This window comes from Rattus rattus, chromosome 9 (genome assembly GCF_011064425.1).
Source record: "Rattus rattus isolate New Zealand chromosome 9, Rrattus_CSIRO_v1, whole genome shotgun sequence".
NCBI lineage: Eukaryota > Metazoa > Chordata > Mammalia > Rodentia > Muridae > Rattus > Rattus rattus.
In genome coordinates this window covers 72,075,270-72,100,531 of record NC_046162.1, presented here as the reverse complement: position 1 = coordinate 72,100,531, position 25,262 = coordinate 72,075,270, and the positions used below count along the sequence as shown (strand labels likewise).

General features: G+C 46.0%; 1 protein-coding gene across 1 annotated transcript in view; it reads right to left on the bottom strand.

The window, feature by feature from the left end:
• Nucleotides 1-491: 491 nt before the first annotated feature.
• Bptf (bromodomain PHD finger transcription factor) overlaps nt 492-25,262 on the bottom strand; it is a 101,291-nt gene continuing 76,520 nt past the window's right edge. The window contains 9 exon segments of the mRNA XM_032914211.1: nt 492-3,261; nt 7,835-8,021; nt 9,321-9,483; nt 11,460-11,652; nt 14,788-15,128; nt 18,266-18,491; nt 18,696-18,778; nt 19,918-20,804; nt 21,294-21,516. Of these exon segments, the coding sequence (XP_032770102.1) occupies nt 3,225-3,261; nt 7,835-8,021; nt 9,321-9,483; nt 11,460-11,652; nt 14,788-15,128; nt 18,266-18,491; nt 18,696-18,778; nt 19,918-20,804; nt 21,294-21,516 (2,340 nt within the window). The 3' untranslated portion in view covers nt 492-3,224.

Here is a 25,262-nt window from a genome sequence, read left to right as displayed (position 1 = left end):
TCAAACGACTCCAGATGCCAGACCTCTCCTCCCAGTGTCCTTTATGCCCCCCACTGCTCTCCCTTAGCTATTACTTCATTCAGGGGAGAACAACACTCCACCACGTTAAAGACACTGCCTGGAAACTTGCCCCCACCAGGAAAAGAGTGAATTCTGGGGGCTGGAGAGATGGCTCAGCAGTTAAAATCACTGGCTGCGCTTGTTCTTACAGAGGACCTGGATTCAGTTCCCAGCATCCACATGGTGGCTTAAATCAGTAAACTCCATTTTCAAAGGATCCAGTATTATTTTCTGACCTCCCAAGGACTTTCAGACACACACATGGTGCACATACATACGCACAGGTAAAACACTCATACACGTACAAATAAATAAAACTTACAACAACAACAAGAACGGTTAAGTGCTGTCATTCTGAGTGTGCAGCCACCAGGTTGGCTCCCACCAGAACCGCGAGAACTGAGATCTGACCTGACACAGATGGACGGAGACAGGGAAAGAAGTTTTATTTGCAGATCTTAAGAGGGAAGGTTACAAAGAGCAGCAGCACATTGTCAGGGTCCCTACACAGCACTCCAGGCCACGCCAAATAGAAAAAGGTCATTTTGACTGTAGAAAACATCTCCAAAGGATCACAATTTCTTGGACCTAGCATAGCACAGTAAATACAAACCCTGAAGAATTCGCACAGGAGAAAAAAAAGCTTTAGCGCTATTATGAAAATATCTCTTAAGAAATGGCCGGAAATTGTGAGTTTGGAGATGAACACAGGAAATGCTAAAAAATACTTTTAGCCAAAGAAATCTATCAAAGCAAAGAAGTACAACTTACAGGCACAGAGGGTGAGCAGAGACACCCTAGCCACATCACAAATGCTCAGCGGACCATTTGGTCTGCCGAAGCAGACAGCTTAACCCTTTATTGAGTAGCAGAAGTATGTCAAATGAGATTTGTAGAAAAGCAGCTTTTGAAATAAGAATGTACGTTTTCCAAAAATTCCTTCTGAAAGACTAAAACTCTATAGTCTGATAAAATTATAAAATGTCTTTATATGGTGATAGAAATCGCAAAAGTCTTTATACCATTAATTACACAAATAAGAAATTAACATCTTCCTGGTCTCAGAAATACACACCCCGCCCCCCCTTTTTCTGTACAACTTGGCAATGCCAACAGCTTCAGAAAATATAGCAAACATTGAACCAACCAACCATTGTTTCATTAGAAACTGCACAGAATCCAATGTCAAAAACATTACTTTTATTTTTTTAGGATGAAATGTCCTATCACGTACAAAAAAATTATTTAGAATTTGCTACAATTTGTTAAAAACATAGCAATCTATTGCCTACAGGTAGGAAAGCTCTTGCTGGAACAAGCTTAAGTGATTAAGCCCATATATACTTAGATATATAAATAGATAGTAAGTACAGGAATACTGGGCCTGGGGAGATGCAGAATCACTTTAAATCATTAGGATGTAGAATTCTTGCATCAGCATAGTGCTTACAACATGGAACATTTTTCCTTTTGTAAACTAAAAGGACAAAATAGCCTGTATTTAACTACTTCCACCTTAATAGTTTAAGCAAAATCTTTGTTACCATATTGAGCAGCTAAGTCTCTTTAGTTGTAAGCATAGGCTAAAGTGACATTTTATGTACAGAGAGGGAGGAGTAGGGCTTCAACAGAACCTGTACACCTGAGCCTGTCATGAGAAAGAATTGCAACTGTTGCCACAGTTTCCTTTGAAGAAACTAAGGGCTGTGGAAGGCTTTGCATAGCAGGGTGACACCAAACAGCACAGAGAAGACTTTTAAGAAAAACAAGAACTAGGTAGATTCTAGAACCCAGCAGGACAAGGCTAATATGGGACTAGTGCAAAATCTAGGAGAACATCCCCGAGGCCGCCTGATCCAATTCCCGCTGTTTTTCACAACACAGCAAGCAGCTCACAGGGGAGGGGGAGAGTACTTGCAGGAGGAGCATGCAGGGTAAGCCTGTCTGCTCTGTCCTCTACCCTGCTCTACTGCAACAAACAGAACCCAAAGGAACCCAGCCAGCAAACACTCTTCATCCCACACAGGGAGCTGCCTGTGACTGGGAATTTGCCTATAATTACAGAAGGGGGGATGAAGGCAACTTGTTCCGTGTCATACTCCGGTTACTACAGGTATGACCAAGTGATGCAGGGGGCCAGCTCCCTAGAGATTTCCTCTGATGTGGTGACAAGGGACTTAGGAAAGGAAGGGCCTCTGCTATTCTGGAAAAATCCAGGTCTGCCTGTCATTCCTGGTCCACCCCTTCCCCTGTCCCCACAAAGGCTTACAGGGAATCATAGAGCACATTCAAAGAGACCTCTGTCTGTGGGAGAAAAATTATCTCCATTTATTTCGATTCATATACATCCATAGTTGAATTTTAATACAAAAAGAAAAAAATTAGAATCTGACAAATGTTTACAAACAAGATACCTTCAAATAGATTTTGCTCATTTAGCCTGGTGCGGAGTAAATGACAATTTGTACTGGTGTATTCAAGGCAACGGAGTCTCAAGTCCAGGACCACTTAGCCCAACCTTCCTGCAAGCTTCATTTGTGTCTCCCGTGACCAATAAGCTCATTGCTGATTCCCAGTTGTGTGTGCACGTGTGTCCATAGCAGCTCCTTTCATAGAAAGAAAAGACACCTAGAGGTCGCCTTGGACTTCACCTATGGAATCATGATAGGACATAGGGTGGATACACGGAACCAGGGCTGGATTTTTATAAGAAAAAATAATTAGCTGACAAATGAGGGCAGCAATAAAAAAGCGTCTTTTTTTGCAACAATAAATAAATACAGTCAAAAAGTTTTCTGTGAGACTCTAAACAGCTTCTTCACTGAAGAGCAGATGTGGCATTTCCACGGAGTTACATTTGACCCCATAGTATCTTTTTTTTTTCTTGCTTTTTCTTTTTTTTTTTTTCAATAAACAAAGCTTCCTGCTTCTGCCACAACAGTAAAGCCATTTGCTCTCGACAAGACAACGGTGCCGTTGACTTTGCTTTTCCTTTGTCCGTTGGACAAAATTGGCCAAGAACACAACTGGACTGTTGTGACCAATATGAAGGAGGCTACGGTCAAGTCTTGTCAGGGTAGCCTGACTGAAAACATCTGGCGCTTTAATTTAAATAGTTCAGAGCGCCAGACTTGCTGTGTCTAGCTTAGGTGACACGCTGAGTCCTAAGGAGCTGTAGACTGCAGCTTGTTGTTATGAGACCTACAGAATACAGAAAAAAGGGGACAATTAAGCACCCTTCGTTTGTGAAGCAATGACACTTTGTGTGGATGCCAAGGCCAGCCTGGGGGAGCAGCCGTGCTCTCTCCCTCATCCTTGGCAAGCAAATAGAAGAAAGTTAACATTTAAGAAATCTTTAAACTATAGTAGTAAAACTTTTCACTGTACAGTAAACATGGTAGCTCACTGGAAAAAGCCAATGTTTAAAAATATATGTATATATGTGAATATATATTGTTTATTAAGATTACACCATTTTCAACACATGGGACAAATAAGTCATTTACAGAAGCGTCGCTGCAGTGAAGGGTGTGCCTGTCTATTTACAACGGTGCAGACAACAGAAAGCCCCACCAGAAGACAACGGTAATATTAACATCACATTTCTGTCCAGGTCCAGAAAGTCTTCCTCTTTTCACAGCTTTATTCACAACTTCCGAAGGAACCAAGTTACTATACAGGTAGCAGGACTAACTCAGGACTTTATCCCGCAGTGCGGGAAGTACGACATCCCCGGCATTCACAATTCTTTAAACGTTGTCCAACGTGGCTGCCAGAATAAAACTCTTATGTATCTATACATCTGTATTTAACATTAAAAAATTATATTAACTAGTTTCAACTTTTGGGAGGGGGATTTTGAATTAGGCAATCACGTGGTACAATAAAGTGACCCCAACATCCAGTTCTGATTCCAGTTAAAAATTCAGACTAAAGATATCACAATCTGCAAGAAAAGAAAGAACACGGATGGTATAAATGATGAATCAGAACAAAGTCATGAGATTAATGTGCACACAATCTCGGAGATCACAAATCAAAAATGGGAGGTGTGGTCAGGGTAACTGCAGGACTGGAGGAGGGCTTAAGATCACCTGCACTACGCCAGCCTCCACCAGGAGAGCACGAAAGTCTTCACACTGAATGCATGGAGCACAACTGAGGCAGCTTCTAGAGTCAGCTCTGATGTTTGTAAATGGACACCAAGGCTTTCCCATACAGAGCCATGGGAAACTTGTTGGCATGAGGTGGTCCCTAACTCCTGGAGGTCAATGTTACCATGTGAGCTTACTGAAGCCATGGGTTTGATATCAGACACACTTGTGCGCACACACACACACCTCTCACATACCTCTCTCACACACCACACAAGGCACACCACCTCACACACACCCACACACCCCCCCCTCTCTCACACACACACACACACACACACACACACACACACACACACACACACACACACACACACACACACACACACACACACACACACACACACACACACTCACACCCCTCTCTCTCACACACCCCAGTATGTTGCTAAGCCTTTGTATCTTCTTCAAACCCTTTGGATTTGCTACAAGCTCCAGAACTGCCTTTTCCCTCCCTCGACATCCCCTTTGGGAGTCTGCCTACACATTTGGCAGCTCAGGTGGGACTCAAAGCACCCAGCCTTTCCAAGTTTTCAAAGGCACTTTTGAAAGTTTGATCAGAGGACTAACTGCACAAGGTGATGGGAAAGCACCCTTGTTAGGGAGCTGTGGCCCTGCACTGCTCCCTGGGCCTGGAGCAAAGTCTCTGTCTTTTCCCTCTTCTGCACAGCTGCACTTCCTCAGGGCTATCTCAGCAACTGTGTTTGTTTTGGCCAAGGAGAAATGAGCTCACTTCCCCATTCCCCCTGCTTCCCTCTTTGAGCTCTTTTATTTCCCTGGATCTTGAGGGTCTGTCTGCGGTACCTCCTCGAGCTGGTTTGGGAGCTGAAGCCCGTTCTCTGCAGCCCCTCAGCATTTGTTGAGAGAGGGGATTCTTACCCTCACTTTCTCTCTCTAGGCTCACAGTGTACTCTTTTGGACTCTGACAATCACCTAATAGCCGAACCCCTTTCTCTCCCTAGGCACTGCTGTCTTGGCATATTCTATTGCTGTCTTCTGGCTGGACACCTGCTATGTATACTGCCTTTGTAAATGTCCCCTAGGTCTTAGATATTCTGTTGCTGGGACCTCCTGTTTCCTGGACCAAAGGCCTTTTGCTTTTTGAGACAAGGTCTCACTCTGTAGCTGAGATTAAAGATGTGTGCTACCGGGGTTGGGGATTTAGCTCAGTGGTAGAGCGCTTGCCTAGGAAGCGCAAGGCCCTGGGTTCGGTCCCCAGCTCCAAAAAAAAAAAAGATGTGTGCTACCAAGGGAGGAGCTGCCATGCACCCAAGGCCTTTCTGCTAGTGCATGTGGTAAGCCGTGAAGGCCCTTTCCTTACACCACGAAAAGGGTCCTGCTTTCACTCTGAATTGTCTTTATGTCTGCACACATGTAAGCTGACACCATGTTTCCTGACGAACTAGGATGTCGTCTCCCTGTCTACAAAGGTCGGTCATTTGTCTAGCCCTTGTTACTCACAGGTGTACTGTTCCACCTTCTGGAAGCTTCTTTTAGCTTTAGCTCTTGGAAACTTCACGGCACAGTGTGTATGGTGCTTGTTTTCCACCTGCCCCCTTGCCTTGGCAAACTGATCAGCGTTGTCTCTCTACAAGGATGCAAACTGCAGAGTGGAGGCTTCCTCGCTGCCCAGCATCCCCATGGCAGCACTGAGGATTCCTGATGGCCGGACTCACTGACCTATGGTCCTGCATGGTCACTTCCTGACAGTAATCTTTTGGTAATGTCCTTTCTTGTCTGCTCTTCTGGACTTTTCACCAAGTACCAGGCACAGTAATGATTTTCATGACGTAAACACTCATCCCATACGGTTTTCTTTCCCAATCTTTCTACCTTAGTGAGGCATTGCTTTGTCTCCATAACCTGTTCACTAGGATGCAGAAGACAGTCTCTTGGGACATGCTTCAGGGGGGGTGTTGTCTATAAAAAGTTCTTGTTCTTTCTGGGCTTTACTTTGCTGCTCCACCCTGGACCTTTCCTTGCTGATGCAGGCTTTCCTGCAGGCTGTCCCCAGGTATCAGCTATCTTCAGCAGAAGGGGTAACAGACTGGGTGTCCACATGGCCGGTACTATGATGCAGCCAGAGCTAACTGATGAGCTGCTGCTTCTCTGAATGTGAGTGCCAGCTACTCTTGCTTTAGAAGGAGTTTTTTAGTGTTCCGAGTGAGATTCTGGGAATGATTCTTTCTTTATCAGGGATGCTGGCCTGCCCACTGTAGTAAGGCAAGCAGACTCTGGCTTCCATGTGCTAGACGCCAGCCCTACCTCCAACACAGATCCAAGGATCTTAAGTCACTTATCTCTGTGGTCTTCTATTAAACTTTGGGATTATCATATGTGACGTTCTCTGCAATTAGGTTTGCACTGGACTTATAAACTGATCCTTTGCTCCCATCTGCCAACTACTGATAGACTTCAATGAACTCTTTTATTTTTCTTTTTTCTTTTTTCTGGAGCTGGGGACCGAACCCAGGGCCTTACCACTGAGCTAAATCCCCAACCCCCAATGTACTCTTTATTACTTTATATAGACCTTACTATGCACATTCCTACACTGTGTCTAAAATACAGCTCTTGCAATGGGAGAAGAAAGACAAAACAGACTCAAGACTTTGCTCAGAGGGAGATTATGAGGCAGGACACTGTGCCAGTGCGTTCACCCGGCCTTGAGAAGCTTGAGCATGCTAATGCTGTCCCTGAGCTTCACCCTGGGCTCATGACACCAACTCTAATATTCGGTATGGAATCTTTTAAGAATAACTTAGATGATGCATAGAGGCCCAGGTCCCCAGCACATCCAAGGTCTCTATGACCTGACCGTCTAGGACTGACTGAGCAGGTGGGGATGTGGGTATGGTGAATGATGACCCTCACGGCTACAGAACAGAACAGTGATGGGGGAACCTGAGAGGCACCAAGCTCTACAAGAGGAAGAACTTCATGGGCTTGAGATGGGGGCTGAGGTTGAGAAACAGAAGGGAATGAAGGTCACAATAACAAAATCTCATGCAGAGTTGCTCAATGTTTTTATGGTTTAAAAAAACTGAGGACTTACAGTCTACACGGCCTAGAAAAACACCTAGAAAAGCAGCATTTGATGATTTCTAAGATGCAGCACAAGTAACCCCAGGAGTATGCAAAGCCCTCTTGCTAGATTTCTCCTTGGGGGGGCTCCAGGAGAGCAGCATGAGTCCAGGAGAATCATCATGAGTCCTGCAAACAGACTCTGTGGACAGCATTTCACATAATGACTTCATTTTAACCACATTACTAGACATAGGCCTTTCTCAATACTCTGTCTGCTCCCATCCTGAAGGGTAGATCACAATGCCATAGTCTTTCTTGTTTGTTGTGACAGGGTCTCACTATGAAGACCAGTTTGGCCTGGAACTCTCTAAGCAAACCAGGCTGGTCTCAAACTCACCAACTCTTCTGACGACCTCCTCTAGGATTAAAGGTGTGCACTGCCACGTCTGGTGTAGTACTATAGCCTTGACTTTGTAGGTACAGTAAATCTTATGGAACAAACTTACTGTGGACACTTCACTGGCCGGCCTTCGGTAGGAGAGTATAGAGTTTGGAGAGTAACGTGGTTCAGGATCCTGAACACCCGTGCTTACCTGCTGGCCTTGAATCCTTTTAGTTTCTGTACAAAGAATGATTCAAGAACTTCTGCACACTGGTAAAAAGGGGAATCACTGGGATTGTAGTAACGGCAGTTATCAAAAATTTTGGTCATATCTGCCACGAACTCTGTCAGCTTTTCATAATACCGTTTTTGTATTCTTTCTTCCATGGTGGCAAGGTCTTAAAAACACAAAACATAAAATATTTTTTAAGTTTTAAGGTTTTCCCAATGTGATCATGTCCCGCAGCTCGCATGAACTCAACATATGCTTACATTGAGTCTTTTTAATACTGCTACTCCACGTCTGGAGGCCAGTTTGCCGTTCATGAGGAATGTTCTGCTTTGGGTTCTAAGACAGTAATCCTGCGGCTGCTAAGAAGGCTTTTTCATATTTAATAAAGTACACAGAGCAATGGCCATTCATTCAACTGCTTACAGTAAAGAAATCATGCCAACTGGCTCTATGTATAGGGAAGTATCCTTCGTTTGCTTTGACAGACAGGTTTCTCTTTATAGCTCTGGCTATCCTAGAACTCATTCTGTAGACCAGGCTGGCCTGGAACTCAGAGATCTGCCTGCCTCTGTGTTCCAGATGCTGGGATTAAAGGGATGCACCAGCACGCCCAGCAGGAACTGTCTTTCTCTTTAAAATAGCAAACACAAATGGGTAGGCAGACTAAGGAAAACTACAAATCAGAACTATGAGCGCAGCCGCCTCTGGACATACCCGGCAGAAGTGGCATCAGGACCTTTAGTAAGACCGTGCTACTTGCCTCGAAGCAAACCACCATTTTTGTTTGTTTCCGAGACAGGGCTTCACTGTGTAGCCCTGGCTGTCCTGGAATTCACTGTGTAGACTAGGCTGGCTTCAAAGCCAGAGCTCCACCTTCCTCTGCCTCCTGAGTGCTGAGCAACCCACCATTTTAAAGTTACTCCATACCATGTAGACATCTTATGCATATTTATGAACTTTTAGTAAATACACAACTGTGTCTGGGAATGGCGGACACCAATAATCCCAGCACCCAAGAGGATGAGGCAGGAAGATTACATGTTCTGGGGCAGCCAGGACTACAGAGCGTGACCCTATTTCCAAACAATAAGAAGGGAGTGGGGGATGACTAGAATATAATGTCTATTGTTTAAAACCCAGACACAGATGGATAACTTTCACTTTCCCCCACAATGTCTTACAGCTCTGTATGCCCTCACATGTCTACAGAGGAGGCACAGCGTGTTCCTAGTGTTAACAAAGGGAACGAACAACACAGGAAAGCACCTGACTCTTTGATAAAGGTAGGACAGTGGCTCACGCCTGTCAGCCGAGCATGCTGGGAACTGATGAGCATTGCTTGGGGTGGGAGAAGAAGGCCAAGCTGGACTACAGAATAAAATCTGTCTCAAAAACCACCAGATGAAAATAATTTAAAAAGTTGAGGTTGGCTAATAAATTAAGAAATGTTCACCTTCTCAGATACCGTGTATGTACGTGTACTGAGCAGGAGCCGTAGGGAGAAGGGAGGCAGACCCTTTGATGCGACCCACCGTGAATCTGGGTGCTGAGGACTGAAGCCCAGTCTGCTGGCAGAGCGCCGGCTGTCCTACCTGCTCGGCCACCTCTCCAGCTCCACTAACTCCAACCTGAAGAGACCGACCCATCGCTATCCTGGGCCAACACTGTCCTGCCAGCTTCCTGCTCGGCCCTCAGATGGCTCTAATGGAATCTTCCCTTCCATTCCTCTATCCTCTCCTCTTTAAGAATATTTTGCTGGCTTTAAAGATACAACCCCTCTATCAGCTAAAGGGAGGTTTTGTTGCTTTAGTTTTGAAACTTCTGCAGCTGGTACATTATTCTGAAATAATATATCATATAATATAATATAATATAATGTAACGTAATGTAATATAATAATATCATGTCGCTGCCCATCCTCATGCCATCAGTGATAGCTGCTCTCCTAGAGCTTTCTCTCCACTGCCGGCCGCGGGGTCTGCTGTGCGTCAGGCTGGGCTCGCTGACTGCATTCACTGCACAGCTACACAGCTCTGTACTCACACAGCATCTGACGCAGAGGCTCCTAGGCCGACAGCCAGTTCATTCCCAGTGTTTGGCCATCACAAACATACATACACTTGTCTCCACAATAAGCTGCTGGCTCAAAGGCATGCGTATGTAAATTTAATAGATTTTTTGAGGTGGTGGCTTTCCTCCAACCCCAGCATTGGGAGTGCACTTCAGGGTTGAGCCAGCCTGGACTAAGAGTACCTATGAAACCCAGCTTCATTTTTTTTTTTTTTTTTTTTTTTTTTTTTTTTTTCGAGCTGGGGATCGAACCCAGGGCCTTGTGCTTCCTAGGCAAGCGCCTACCACTGAGCTAAATCCCCAAACCCCACTGAGCTAAACCCCAACCCCAGCTTCATTTTAAAATCTTTTTTTTTTTTTTCGAGCTGGGAACCCACCTAGGGCTCATTAAGACACTTCTAATGAGCAACCCAACCCCTGAAGAAACCTAGCTCAAAAGACACTTCAAGAGCATCCAGAGGACGGAGAGTTACACTGCTGCCTGCACTTGCAAGATACTGAACGGATGACAGAACATTGACCGAGACTTCTCCTGAACGTGTCTTCCTATTCAGTTTAAGCACTTACCCATTGGTTCTTTAATAACACCATAATAATCTGTGCATCATTGGGATCTACACTGTTCAAGGAAAGGCCACGCCCATCTTAAGGGCCTACAACAGAGAACAAGTATCACAGCTGTCAGTGGAAGCACTAACACACACACACACATACACACGCACACGCACACGCACACACGCCTATATATGTATGTTATATTATACGCAATATATACACTGCTACTATTCAGCTGCCCCACTGGATCAACAAACCTTTAAAATTCAAGTGAGCTTTACATTGGAGAAGTGAAATTGTCCACACAAGGTGGCTTGGGAGAGAGTCACAGATTTCCTTAAGTGAGCACAATTTACAGTCAAAACCTCCAAAGTAGCTCTGAGGCCCTTTGTGACAGGAGGGCCACCAGCAGGAGGGGCCCCGCCCACACGCTGGTTTCTATGTGATGACCGCCAGCTGTGGGAGGCTGGCACACCATCCCTTCAGCACACTGGGTGCTCTCCCTGCCGGGTAATGAGGTGGTAGAGATGGATGTTAAACAGCACTCGGCCAGGCACCGACTGGGGTCTCCTTCCCAGCTCTCCTGACTATGACTATGGAGACAGCAGAGATTTAATATAACGTCCTATCTCGACACCCATCTCTAAGACTCCCAATCTTCCCCATTCTTTCATTTTTAGTGAGAAAATAATCAGACTTGAGTCAAACGGCTTTCTCATGCCTATGTGATGCAGTTTTCACTGAAGTAAAAGCAAATGGCGAACACCCTCCTCAGTGTCAGACGGGCAACAGCAGAGGTGGCACCTTTAGTAAGCTTTGTGTCACCGGCACCTGCAAAAAGTGCACTTTGTCCAGCCCCTCAGTCGAGGGGCAGGGAGACAGCCAAGTGTGCTCACTGGAGAATGGGACCTTCAAACCTGTGTCCACAGTGAGGCAGGCTTGGCTTCGTGGTCAGATGCAGCAGTCAGCAGCTTCTCACCTGTAAGGAGCGCAGCACCCTCTTCAAGCCCTCATAATCCTTCTCTGTGAGAGGTGTGAGCACTGTCATGGCGTCCTCTGTTGACTGGCACTGTGGACAGACATACTCGTCGATGAGCTCTGCCTCACTTTGCAGGATGCCAACACAGCGCCCATGGAACCAATTCTGACACCGGTCACAGCCGATATAAAATCTGCAAGATCCAAGATGGAGACGTGAGGCTAAAGGACTGGTTGCTTCTTCTCAAGACTTCACTTTACCCATCATGCAACTGGACACAGGCTAACCCTTGGGGCATAAGATAATTTTAGCAGTATGGTTGTTTTACTACTCTTCAGAGTGACATCCCAATGTGTTAACCAGGTACTTTAGATGTTAAGAACAGTTGTAAACATGCTAAAAAGTACTGTGTGCTAATGGGGAACCAATCTGAAGCAAAGTGTGAAACGTTTGATTGATTTTAAAGCTCAAATAAGGCCCCAAACATCTTTCGACTAGTGTCACATCAGATGAGCACTGAAAATCAGTGAGCTAGTAACCGCCCCAGCTCTTCCCAAAGGGTGCGTCTCTAGTTCTACAGGGCACCCCTCAGACACACGGGCTGTTTTCCTTACGTTACTTTGTGACATTGGAGAGTCAAATCTACCGTCATAACCACAGTTCCCCCAGGGCGACTCAATCATTCACTAGGAAGCAACATACATTTCAAAGGAGAGGGAAAGAGGGAAAGAAGAAAACCGGAAAGGTTTGTCACGTAGGTGTATAGACACAGCAGAGAGGCAGGCCCTGCTTTTCATTAGTAGGTAGTGACCAATCGAGCAATGCGGCTTCCTGAATTGTCAAACAGATGCTCTTATCAACTCACTGTGACTCATCATAAGGTGTCCTGCAGATACAGTACAATTCCTCACTGCTGCCCTCTTGTGCCCGCTTACAATCATTACAGATGTACACATCCATTTTCTTAGCCTCCTTCTCTGTGATGCCAACACAGTCTCCATGATACCAGTTAGTACAAAGGTCACAGCCAATATAGAACCTAAAAGCATTCACAACGGAAATGACACTGTAGTTGTCATTCTGAGCTGCATGGTGTGTAAATCTGTCTTCTCTACCCTGACTCGCTTTCTTACAGGATAATATATGAGTCAATGAGTCAGCTAAACACTCTGAATGCAACCAGTCTACCAGTGGCAAACACAGCATCTGACCCTGTACCAAGGGTGGACACATCAGCACTCACATCCATTTCAGCAAACACACTGTTTAGTGAATATGGGTCTTAAAAACATACTGGAACTTGAAAAAAAAATTAACAACACACGGATGGTAATGGCTTCCTTTTAATGAATGTGTGTGAAACTGTAACAGGCACAGAAACCAAAGCCAAAGAATCAAAGACTTACATCTGTCAAACCTATTCTACAGAAGCCATTTCAATACCAGGGCTATTTCTTAGATAGGTTTGAAAATGTATCTCACAAACTTAAATTGGAAACAAAGCAGAGTGGAAACACCAAGGAGAAGTTACGTACAGGAGCATGCAGGCCAGCCAGGGGAGAGGACAAATGCTCACACGTGATATGGAGGAGACTAGGAGAGGTCCATGTATGTAGTCATTCCTGGTGACAGAGCTTGGTGAGGGGAGTGTGTGAGGGGGGAAGGGAAGAGCCCAGGCTTTGACACAGGGTCCTGGGAAAAGCCCAGCAGCTCCCTAAATTATCTCTGTCCCTGCTGGTGCGAGCTGTGCAGGCCTGCGTCCCTCACAGGCAACCAGGCTGGCCTTGCCACCACTGGTAATCTTTCATTCTACCAAGCTGTTTCTGGTGATTTAACCTAGGGGAATGCTTCATGACCGTGAGGGAGTGAGTAGTACACAGTGATGTGCTTCAACCTATTCCAAGGGACCCTTTCTTTTGAACTGTGAGGCCCACACTCCCTGCCTCAGGTGAGGACCTGTTGACATATTTTAAATGTTGCCTCTTTAAGGTGCTATGTACGCTGGAAGGAACTTCAGAACCCGAGTTTCCAATTTTTAATAACTTTCCTTAGAAGCTATCGGCTCAATGCTCACACCAGGCCTGTTTGGTAGGGGGGGTGGGGGTGGGTGAATGAACCTGCTGTGTGGAAATGTCAATGGAAAACGGAAAAAAAAAAAATGTGAACCAGCCATAAAATCACGGGCAGCCTCCACAGAACGAGCACATGTGTGTGTGTGCCTCATTTTAAGCAATGTCAGGATCCCAAGAAGGTTGCGCCAAGGTTTGTGTTAGCAGCTCACAGCTGACCTATTAGAAAGTTCCCCGTCGTCCTTGGTGTGACACCTGTGTTTCAGGAGTCCTCTAAGGTATTTTACTTAAAGTGAGGCACACGGACTTGTATAGACTAGGGGGAGAAATTAGTTCACAGGGTACCACTCTTTCCATGATGGATAACCACTGATGATGGAGGGACACACGGTAGACGTGAAGATGGCTACACTCTGCGGAGCTGGCTCGACAGGGAGCGTGTCTCCCAGCAGAGTGTCCGGCTGACCATCTGTAAACTGATGGTGATTGAGGACCCATGGAGTGGTCTCCACATGCACAGAAAGTAAGAATTCCTGACTCTCTTTTTTAAAAGTACAGTTAAAAACTTTTTGGTCCTGTAAAATGATACTGTGATTCTTGGCAGCTTACAAACACTGCCTATATCTGCATGTTCCAAACAGAAGTTAAATACATCACTGAATAATGTAATGACAAAAGGGGGGGGGGTAGAAAACCAAGAAAGTATATTTATGGACTAACATCTCTAAATATCTCATTTATGTCACCAAATACAAGTCATGACTGTCAAAAGCAGCTTCCAATTGCCACGCTCATCAGGTTTTGAGTGTGAAACTCACGAAAAAAGGAACACTTCATGGGTTTTGTTTTTGGCTTTTGATTCTAAATAGTGTAAACATAGACAATACTAACTTGCAATTTCTTTCTTTTCTTTTTTCTTTTTTTTAAACAGGGAACTGATGATGCCTCCTTGGGCCATCCATTTTAGGACAGACTCTGGGCTTTGGCCATCATAGAAAGGAGACCAGGGAGAGCTGGGATGGTGCCTCTGCAAGACGCAGTGCTGGCAGAAAGGAGCGAGTCTACAAAGAGTTTTGGGAAAGCAGAGAGGCCACAGCAAGCTTGTTTTTGACAGGAAAGGATATGAGGACAAGCAAGACCCGTGAGCATGTGGAACAGCACCCTTACTGCACTGATGCTAAGCCCAGCCTCACACTGGCTCGCCCTCTCCCCGTGCTGCCAACTGCTCACACTACTACTAAGCAGGGGGAGGCACGTACTTGGACTCATCGTATGGCGTCTTGCAGATGCAGTATAGCCTGGTGTCCTTCTTGGCCTCCTTTGAGGTGGTGGAGATCATCTTCTTCTTCTTGGACTTAGAGTCCTTCTCCTCCTCTCGCTTCCTCTTCTGGGAAGTGACAGGCAGTGGGGCAGTGGGGTGGCCTGCAGGTGGCAGACTGTGTGTGGAGGGAGGCGGAGAAGGAGGAGCTGGAGGGGCCGCCGGTGCTGGTGCTGGCACTGGTGCTGGCACTGAGGGTGTGGGCCCTGCGGCAGCATTGGCCTGTATCACCTGTGCCATCTCTCTCTCTCGTTTCATTTTCAGGTCTCTCTTCAGCTCTTCCTGTGGTCAATCGAGGACAAACAAATGATCACCAGGGTTACATGGTGGAGCCACTTGGACAGGCTGGACATTGCCTCCATTGCCAAATAGCTCTTTTTGTTTGTTTTGCTTTTCAAGACAGGGTTTCTCTGTGCAGCCCTGGCTGTCCTTGAACTCAGAGATCTGCCTGGTTCTGCCTGGTTCTGGACAGCAGTGAACAGAAAAAGAGATAGATTGTCCTTGTTTATCACGCTTTGTTTAGAATTAAGATAGGAAACCCAGGCAACAAAATATATTATTTTCTAACTGGGTTCGCAGTCCCAGCACTCAAGAGATGGAAACAGTTGGGTCAGAAGTTAAAGGTCTGCCTCTGTAGCACAGTGAGTGTAGGCCTGGCTTACCCTATCTCAAAACAACACCCCTCACACCCAACAAGCAACCCGTCAGAAAGATACTATTTTCTCTATACATTGGGGTATACACTGAGATTGTGGGCTTGTGGGAGGTTCAGTGGGCACAAGTGCTTGTGACTGACTCCTGAGTTCAATGAGCAGAGCACACAACAAGGCAGACGGAGGTAGGAGCTCATCAGCAGTCCCGGCGTCCTACAGAGGTGAGAGGAGAGGCAGAGCCACCAGGGTCTATGGACACACACACACACATTTTCTAGAGTAGAGTTAACTCTATTTCCCCTTAAAACAAGCAAAAGAAGCCAGGTGTACTGGCACACAACTTTAACACTAGCACTTGGGAAGCAGAGGTAGGAGTGAGTTCAAGGCCAGCCTGGTCTGTGTAGTGCCATGATTCTTTTTTTTTTTTTTTTTAAGATTTATTCATTTATTATATATAAGTACACTGTCGCTGTCTTCAGATACACCAGAAGAGGGCATCAGATCTCTTTACAGATGGTTGTGAGCCACCATGTGGTTGCTGGGAATTGAACTCATGACCTGTGGAAGAGCAGTTGGGTGCTCTTAACTGCTGAGCCATCTCTCCAGCCCGCCATGATTCTTGATTGGTAGTTTACACAGGGGTTGCATATCAGACTTTTACATTATGATTTACAACAGTAGTAAGATTACAGTTATGACGTAGCAACAAAAATAATAATAATATGGTTAGGGATCACCACAATACGAGGAACTGTATTAAAGGGTCACAGCATTGGGAAGGTTGAGAACTACTGAGTTCCAAGACAATCAGGTACACAGTGAGACCTATCTCCAAACCAAACCAAACTAACCCAACCAACCAACCAACCAATCAACCAACCAACCAACCAACCAACCAACCAACCAACCAACCAAACAACCAACCAACCAACCCAACCAACCAACCAACCAACCAACCAACCAACCAACCAACCAAACAACCAACCAACCAACCAACCAACCAATCAACCAATCAACCAACCAACCAACCAACCAACCAAACAACCAAACAACTAACCAACCAACCAACCAACCAAACAACCAACCAACCAACCAACCAAACAAACAAACAAACAAAACCAAAAGGATTGTTGGCTCAGTATGAATCTCTTGTGAATTCAAGGCCAGCCTGGTCTACACAGAGAGTTCCAGGAGGAGCCAGGATTACATAAGAGAAAACTTGTCTCAAAAAATCCAAAGGAGGGGCTGGAGAGATGGCTCAGTGGTTCAGAGCACTGACTGCTCTTCCAGAGGTCCCGAGTTCAATTCCCAGCAACCACATTAGTGGCTCAAAACCATCTGTAAAGAGATCCAATGCCCTCTTCTGGTGTGACTGAAGACAGCTACAGCATATTCATATACGTAAAATAAATATTAAAAACAAAACAAAACAAAACATAACAGGCTGGAGAGATAGCTCAGCAGTTAAGAGCACTGGCTGCTCTTCCAGAGGTCCTGAGTTCAAATCCCAGCAACCACACGGTGGCTCATAACCATCTGTAATGGGATCCCATGCCCTCTTCTGGTGGGTCTGAAGACAGCTACAATGTAATCAAATACATAAAAAAAAATAAAAAAAAAAAAAAAAGAAGACAGTGTTGGCACAAACAAAACAAAGCAAAACAGGAGAAAGCTGCCCAGTGAGAGCGTGCGCTCACCGAGTCCCGTGAGGGCAATGTGTCCGACTACCTGTCTCAGTTGTTGCTGCTTTACCTCTGTCTTGATGGACTTAACTAGAGCAGGCTCCTTCTTCCCAAACAAACACACAAACGTCCTCTGACTGACCTCAGAGTTGTACTTAGTTAGCGTCACTCTTAAAAGTCTAATCCACCTTGTCTCACAAGAACAGCAGCACTAATCTTACAGTCCTTCCTGGGCACGGTGGCACCGGCCAGCAATCCTAGCATTCACGGGGCTGAGGTAGGAGACCAAGGAGCATGAGGCCAGTCCTAGACTAAGCAGAGATCCCATCTGAAATAGACCTAAAGGCAGCTTTATGAAGATATTTGTAAAAAGATAAAAGGAAAGAAAGGGCAAACCATACTAAGAACTGCGATCCAAAAATCTCAAAAACAGCAACTGTGGTTTTTTCCTTAGTATTTTTGTGTTTTCTGTTTTGCATTTAAATTTTGACATATTTCAATTGTATATGTTTTTATTTTTTTGAGACATGATCTCACTACGTAGACCTAGCTGTCCTGAAACGTGTTCTGTAGACCAGGCTTGTCCTTGAACTAGGAGATCCAAGTGCTTTGCCCTTGAGTATTGGGGTTAAAGGTGTATACTGCCACTGCGCTGGCCCTTGAACAGTCTTAATGCCAAGATTCCAGGCTATGTAATGTTGTTTGTTGGTCTGATATGTATTTTCTTAAACTGTACAAGGTATCATCCTACGGATGCTATCAATACCCTGCTTCCTTTTTCAGAAAGCTGTGCAAATATGCATGACTGGATTAGCAGTGCCTACTGGGCGACTTTTAGGTTAGGAAAAATTGTCTTTATAAGCAGGGGCTTGTTTCCCTACATTGGTATACACCGTCGTCTTCACTCAGCACAGAAGGCAGGTCAGGCCTCTGCACTGGATGTCAGAAGACAGAAAGAGCCACGCAACTCAAAAGCCATGCATGCCCTCTACTCTCCAAGCTACAAGTGCAAATGTACTGCTAGAAAGCAAGTTGGGATTTTAGGCTTAAGCAGCGATGGAGGGGGGAGAGGTGCTGGGCCCACCTGCACTTGGATCTGCAGCTCTTTGTCCAGGAGCGCTCTCTTTTTCAGGATCTCGGCCTTGAGCTGCTCCTTGTGTTTGAACAGCAGAGCAGAGAGCTTGCTGGCATTCTGCTTGCTCCGCTTCTGCTCCACACTCTCCTCCCGCTTGCGCTTCTTGGCCGCCTGCTTTTCTTCTTTATCTATCTTATCCAGAATATACTTCATCACCTGGTTACAGACAATCATTCTAGAGAAAAACACACAACCTCTGTAACGCTGTCTATTCCACCCAGAAAAGTAAGGCACGATTTGTCTACACCCCTAGATGATGTGCAAACTGAGTGCAGAATTTCAAGGAGCAACGGACTGTGAGCCACTCCTGGCACTAACGTGGGTGAGACCAAAGCGAAAGCACACTGTGCAGACTCTCGGTGGGCCCGGACGCTCCTACCTTTGATTTTCTTCTCTTTCCGCTGGAGTCATGGTCTTTTTCTGTTTTAAATGTTCTATCACAGCGTTATGCTTCATCACCACCTTGAGAAGAGATAAATCCATAAATGCACATTTTATAATAAATACAGGTAAGTTAGCACACAGCAAGAAGTAACAACACACGCTGATGTTTGAACTGGTGAGGGAAGGCTAACTAATATAACCAGAACAGAAGGTGCTAGGTGGTCCTAGGGCCTCATCATGCACCAAATACTGAATTAAGCCAAGCTCAACATTGCTTGTTCTCTGTGATAAACTGAATATAGGGATAGTTTTTCAAATAAATATCAAGACACAAAGAAACTGACCAAGTTGTCTGAGATTAAACAGTAAATAACACAGCCCCAGATTTCACTGTCACCCACTGTGCTAGCATCAAGACTTTCAAGAGTGCCCTGCCCCATACAGAGATCTGGAAGAAAGGTATCCCAGGTTACAGCGCAAATATTACAAGAGCTGGGATTTGAACGTATCAGAGGACTTACGTTCATAGAAGTATTAACTCACACCTTCACACTCACATACACGGCAGAGTCTAGTCCTAACAATCCCGTGTGGCTATAATGAGAGGAGTTTTAACTTGGATACAGCTCAGGGAGCAAACAGCAGTTCAGTGCTCAGTACCTCTGGCCTAGTGCTGACCGAGGCACATGGCTGCTGACAGAACTATCCTCAGTAAGACCGCAGGTCACCAACTTCGATTTGGCAGAGCTCTTAACGGTCTGAAGTGACTTACTGCACCCAGACACCACTCCAGAATGCCCCTATTACACCACAACACCTTACAGGGAACTACCAACAAACATCTGATTTAAGACATTTTTACAAAGGTGTGGCAAGTAAATGCAAATGAACTGTCTGCCCACAATTTGCTTAGTCGATAGGCAAATGAAGGACTGACACTTGCAAATCAAATGACTTCAAGTGAATCGCTACACTGTGGTGGGAGCCTTAGCACTCAGTTTTCTACCAGGGAAACGTGGTTTCTCATAAGCACTGATGCCACATGTCCAACAAGAAGTCCCAGGCCAGGCCCGGCAAGCAGTGTTTCTGCTCTTCCAAGGTCACCCACCAGGGACTGTGTATCATTAGGGAAGCCTAACACAACCAAACCACTAAGTCTACTGCACGGCACAGTAATTCACGCTACTGAGCATGCTGCTTTGACTTAATGACTTTACCTGTTTCTGAATGATTTCACTTTGGTTAGAAGCTTGGAGGGTGTGTTCACGCTCCATTTCTATCTGCTGCTTCTTCTTCTGCTGCTGATCCCTGAGTTGCTGAACCCTTTGCAACTGCTCTCGCACACTGGCTGCCTGCACTGTGACCACACTCTGAGCGTGCTGGGTCTGCGCAGCACTGTTCTGCTGAACGTGAATGGGCAACTGCAGTTTGATCTGCTGGGGCGCACCACCTTGCTGAGCCTGTATCTGAGCCACAACCTGCGACTGGATCTGAGAGAGAACCTGGACCTGCTGGAGCTGAGGCACAGCGATGACTTGGGGCTGTGGCTGCTGCGTTTGTGGCTGAGGACGGGATGGGGATGGAACAGTAACCTGATTTAATGTCTGTCCTGATGAAAGAGTTTGAGTTGAAGACTGTACCTGGGGCTGTGACTGTGGCTGGCCTTGGGAAGGTGCCTGCAGAGATGTGGGGGGCGGAATTGGAATCGGCTGTGAGGCTGTAGTCTGAACCTGGGGTTGCTGTCCAGGAGTCACTTGGGATGGAGTTGATGGACGTATTCGAGTCAGTGGTGGGCTCTGGACACGAACAGGAGACTGTCCTTGTACACTGCTCTGAGGCTGACACTGTGTTGCAACCAGGGGTTTAGATGACTGTGCTTGGGAGGGCTGTGTTTCAGAAGGGACATGGGACGAGACAGCTGGCTGGGTCTGGACTTCAGGCTGAGCTGGGGGCTGGGGCTGGGGCTGGGGCTGTGCTGCAGGCTGAGCAGGCTGTGGCTGGGCTTCTGCAGGACTCACACTTGATGACTGAGTCGGTGCCAGGGTTGTGGCTGGCTGTACCTGGGTCTGGGGAGATAATTTACTCTGTTTTTGTTCACCTGAGCCTGTAAAAAAGAAAGACAAAATGGTTTCTGGATGTGAGACTGGGAGACTATGGTGAAAGAAGACTCTGAAGGGAATTTCCTCAGCTGAGGAGCTGGGACGTCCCTGATGTCCTCTGTGTGTGTCAGCTGGGCGCTCAGGAGCACCTGTCAAGGGTCACTCTTCCGCTAGGACATGGAAACAAGCACTGAGAGCTTGGAGAAGGCTTACAGAGAGGTCTGGGCCTGCAGCTCTCTAGCACCATTCTCTCTAAGGAGCCCTCATCTTCATGGCTCCACCAAGGCTGGAGCAGGAGAGCAGGCACAGGGACCACGGCATCCGTTATTCTGTTCCTCCCGCCTTTCTACTATTTTTGCTTTGTGTTGATTGGGAAGTGAGTCTAGGAGTAGGCATGAAGCACAGAGGCTGACCGCATGGCTGTTATGCTGGCTGGAGGCAGCGTACTCAGCCCTGTGTGAACCCAGCATCAAGTGCGGAGCCAGCATGTCTACCTGTAGCTGTTGCATTAGTGCTGCTGCTGCTGCTGCTGACGGCCGTGGCTGGTGTTGACAGTGGGGTAAAGAGGAAACGCTGAACGGTGCCATTCGGCATCGCGGCCTGCATGAGCTGCTGCCCTGGCCCTGGGAGGACCGTCATCCCCTGAGGTATCAGCTGCAACTGTCCAGTAGTCTGACCTTGTCCTTGAATCACTACTGTCAAACCTTGGTTGCCGCCCTGTGGGAAAAGCAGACAACACGGAACATGCAGTATTCAAATCACAAATCACAAAGCTGAATGAAACCATTTATGTTACATCCTCACCGCGAGAACCCCAGGGGCAAAACTCACTCCTACTTTCACGTCTGGATATAGGTTAGAGCCATCATGTTCAGGTCAAAACTCTAATTTCAATCAATTGACTAAATTTTAGGAGTTTGGCTCTCGCTGGTATCCCAGGATAACCTGGAACGCACCGTTGACTTAAGCCATTACACCTGATTCTTACTTTAAGCCACTTTTATTAATGTTATTTTATACTTTTCAAACATCTTTACATGTAGTCTCATTCCAGTCTCACACAGATTCAGTACTTAGCAGAGCAAATCTTACCCTATGCCCTAATCACTCGTTCTCAATGACTCAGAAGCAGCAAGGTGTGCATACATGTAAAGGTAGCCTGACCCAACATATTAACACCCGCCTCAAAAAAAACCAAGGGCTGGGACAGTGAGAGCCAACCTGCAATTCTCACGGCCCTAAACCCAACCCTCGGAGCCACAGAAAGAAAAAGTCCCTAGCTTAAAGGTGCTGAAAACTGAGCGGTGTTCTGGGGTCTGCGTTTGTTCCCGTGCAGTATGAACAGTCAAACGTCCTATGCACTGTGAAGTGTTCCAAAACGGCTGAATCCAGGTCTTTTCTCTGGGAAGGCATGCTACTGCCCAGTTGTGTTTCTTCACGGATCGGAAACAGAATGTGAGAACACAAGAGTCAGGGGAACTAGAAACCAGGGTTCTACATGTACAGGCTGTTTAAAACCTAGTGCTCAAGCACAGGGTTAGGAAGGAGACAGCTCTCCATGCTAGGAAGGCTGCACTCGGCTCCATAGCCTCTGGCTTCCTTCCTATAGCATTCTGTGGGTGACCAAAACTACACAAATGCCAGGTTTAAGTAACCATTACAAGCAGCGTGGTGATGACCATGCTGCACCCAAGAATGGGATGTGCTCTGCTGCAGTTCTTTTCCCAGAGGACATGGCTGTTCTCACGGTTTAAACATTGTATCTCTTAAGAATATTACTTCCTAGATCACTGAGCCTCCCACTACAGAAGCAACATCCATGGGCTAGAGAGTTAGCTCAGTGTTAGAGCATTTATTCTTGTGAGGACCCAGGTTCAATTCCCAGCACCTACACAGTGGCTCACAACTGTTTGAAACTCCAGTCACGGGCAATTCCATGTCCCTTCCATCAGCAACAGGCATGCACATACATGCAAGCGAAACACTACCACACATGAAATAATAAACCTTAGAAAGAAGCAACATTCATTTAAAATCAACGGGAACGCCCCTTTGGGTAAAATGAAGCAGGTCCCCTATAGGGGTGTGGGGGTGGCGGCATGCCTTTGTTTTGCCAGTTTCTGAAGCCTATACACACGCAACCAAATTGTATATTCTTGTTTTAAAATCCCAACTGCAGGGTTTGAGAGATGGCTCAGTAGTTCAGTGCACTGGCTGATCTTCCAGAGGTCCTGAATTCAATTCCCAGCACCTATATGATAGTTTACAACCATCTATAATGGGATCTGATGCCCTCTTCTAGTGTATCTGAAGATAGCAAGTGTAATCATATACATAAAATAAAACAAAAACAAACAAAAACCCCAAAAGAGTAAAAAAAAAGTCCCGACTGCAGCATTTTCATTGCGAGCCCCTTCTGTGAAGCTGTAGTTAGCTCATTTCCGTCCTGCAGTAACTACCACACAGACATTTGGTCACTCTAAGTTACTGATTCTTACAAACCATGCTGCTGAGTATCTGTTCCAGTGCACACCAATCCCTCAAGCACACACACGCAATCCTGCACAGCATCAAGACTGCGAGAAATGGCTTAACTAACGGGGTTACACGTCTGCTAGATGAGCCAAAGCCTCCCCAGTGACCCTGGGTAACTCTTCCTTGATGAACATTCAGTTTAGACCAACCTCTTAGGTAAATGGCTATTATACAGACTCTCCTCACGGTCCAGTGGGATTTTCTGAGTTTTGATCACTTAAATTTCTTCCTTCTTCTTCAAGCTCAGTTGATCTTTTTGCTCCTGGCTTCTTCCCTTTCAGGGATGCGTTTACATGTGCTCTTTGCTGGAAACTGAACGAACTGCCTCATGTGTGCTAGGCAAATTCTCACCATTGAGCTACATATACTCCCAGCCCTGGACTTATCTTTTTTTTTCTTTTCTTTTCTTTTTTTTCGGAGCTGGGGACCGAACCCAGGGCCTTGTGCTTGCTGGGCAAGCGCTCTACCACTGAGCTAAATCCCCAACCCCTGGACTTATCTTTTGTTGATTTGTACTAATTTAAAAAAAATACTTAGTGTGTGTGTGACTGGATGGGGGTTACCCACACATGGGTCAGGTGAGAACCTCAGGGTCCAGTCTTTGCCTATCAACTTGTCTGAGAGAGGGCTGCTACTGCTCTCTGCTGGCCAATGCACTTCTGGAGACGGTCTCTGCACTACTGTGTGGCTTTTGAGGCTTCTCCAAGTCCCAACGAGCTTTACCGCCTGAGCCTCTTCCCTGCCCCTTGCTAAGTATCTGCAACCTTTGGGTGACAGCTCCAGCTGGGCATACTTTCTGGGTAACATCTGTGGTTGGGTGTGCTGTTTTCTCATTTTGACCATCCTCACTATAGTAGCTTTATAAACTGGAGTTCAAGTCTGCTTCATTCTATTTCTCAGTGAGATTCAATTCAGAGGCTGTGTAGCTCTAACACTTCATTTGGAGTCTCACTACGGTAAGTCTCACTAGGTTGCCCTAGATGGCTCTGAACTCATTCTGTACTTTAATCAGGTGTATATTACCTGCTATTTATTCTGTTGCAGGTTCTGGAGCAGCTGAGACTTCCCAGGTATGAGGCTAGGTGCACCTGGGACCCCTGTCCGCCTCTGTTGTCCTAACAACTGAATCCAGGACCATGCACATACCAGGCAAGGTTTGTACCAACTGAGTTGTATCTGAGGCTCTGGGGTTTTTATTTTTCAAGAAACTCCATTTATAAATTTAATTAGGTAATTAACAGTTCTTGCAACAGGGTACATCCCTTTGTAGCCCAAGCTGTTTTGGAACTTGCAAGCTTCCTAGCACTTGCTCCTGAGTGTATATGGTCAGCAGTTTCTGTGTGTTTAGACAATTATGGAGCTGGGCAGCCCAGCAGAGAGCACTTGTTCAGAATCTGAAAGACTTTTGTTTTGACCCCAAGAGAAGGGAGGGAGGGAAAGAGAAAAAGGGTTAAGGAAAAGAAAGTAGTTAGGAGTGGTGACAGGAGCTTTAGGAGACAGAGGCAGGTAGATTGCTGGGAATTCAAGAATATACTGGTTTATACAGTAAGTTCCAGGACGCCGAAGAGCGACCCTGTCTCAGGAGAGACAAAGTGAGAAGTGGGCCCATTGTCTCTGTAATGCAAAAATAAGAAAAATGAATGAATGAATGAAAGAACAAATGAACTGATGGATGGGGACATATTTCTTCTGGTAGAGAGTCTGCCTAGCAGGCACAGCCTCGGGTCCAACCCACAGCATCTTATAAACCGGGTAGGTATGCGGGCAAACACCTCTAACTCCTCAAGTACACAGCTCTATCTGAGGATATATGAAACCTTGTCTCAAAATAAAATAACGAGAGAAGGAAGAGAAGAACACTCAATTTACCACCAGGAATGAGGCACAAGGCATTGCTCCAAGTTCATGGTTTCCAGTGTGTGGCCAAC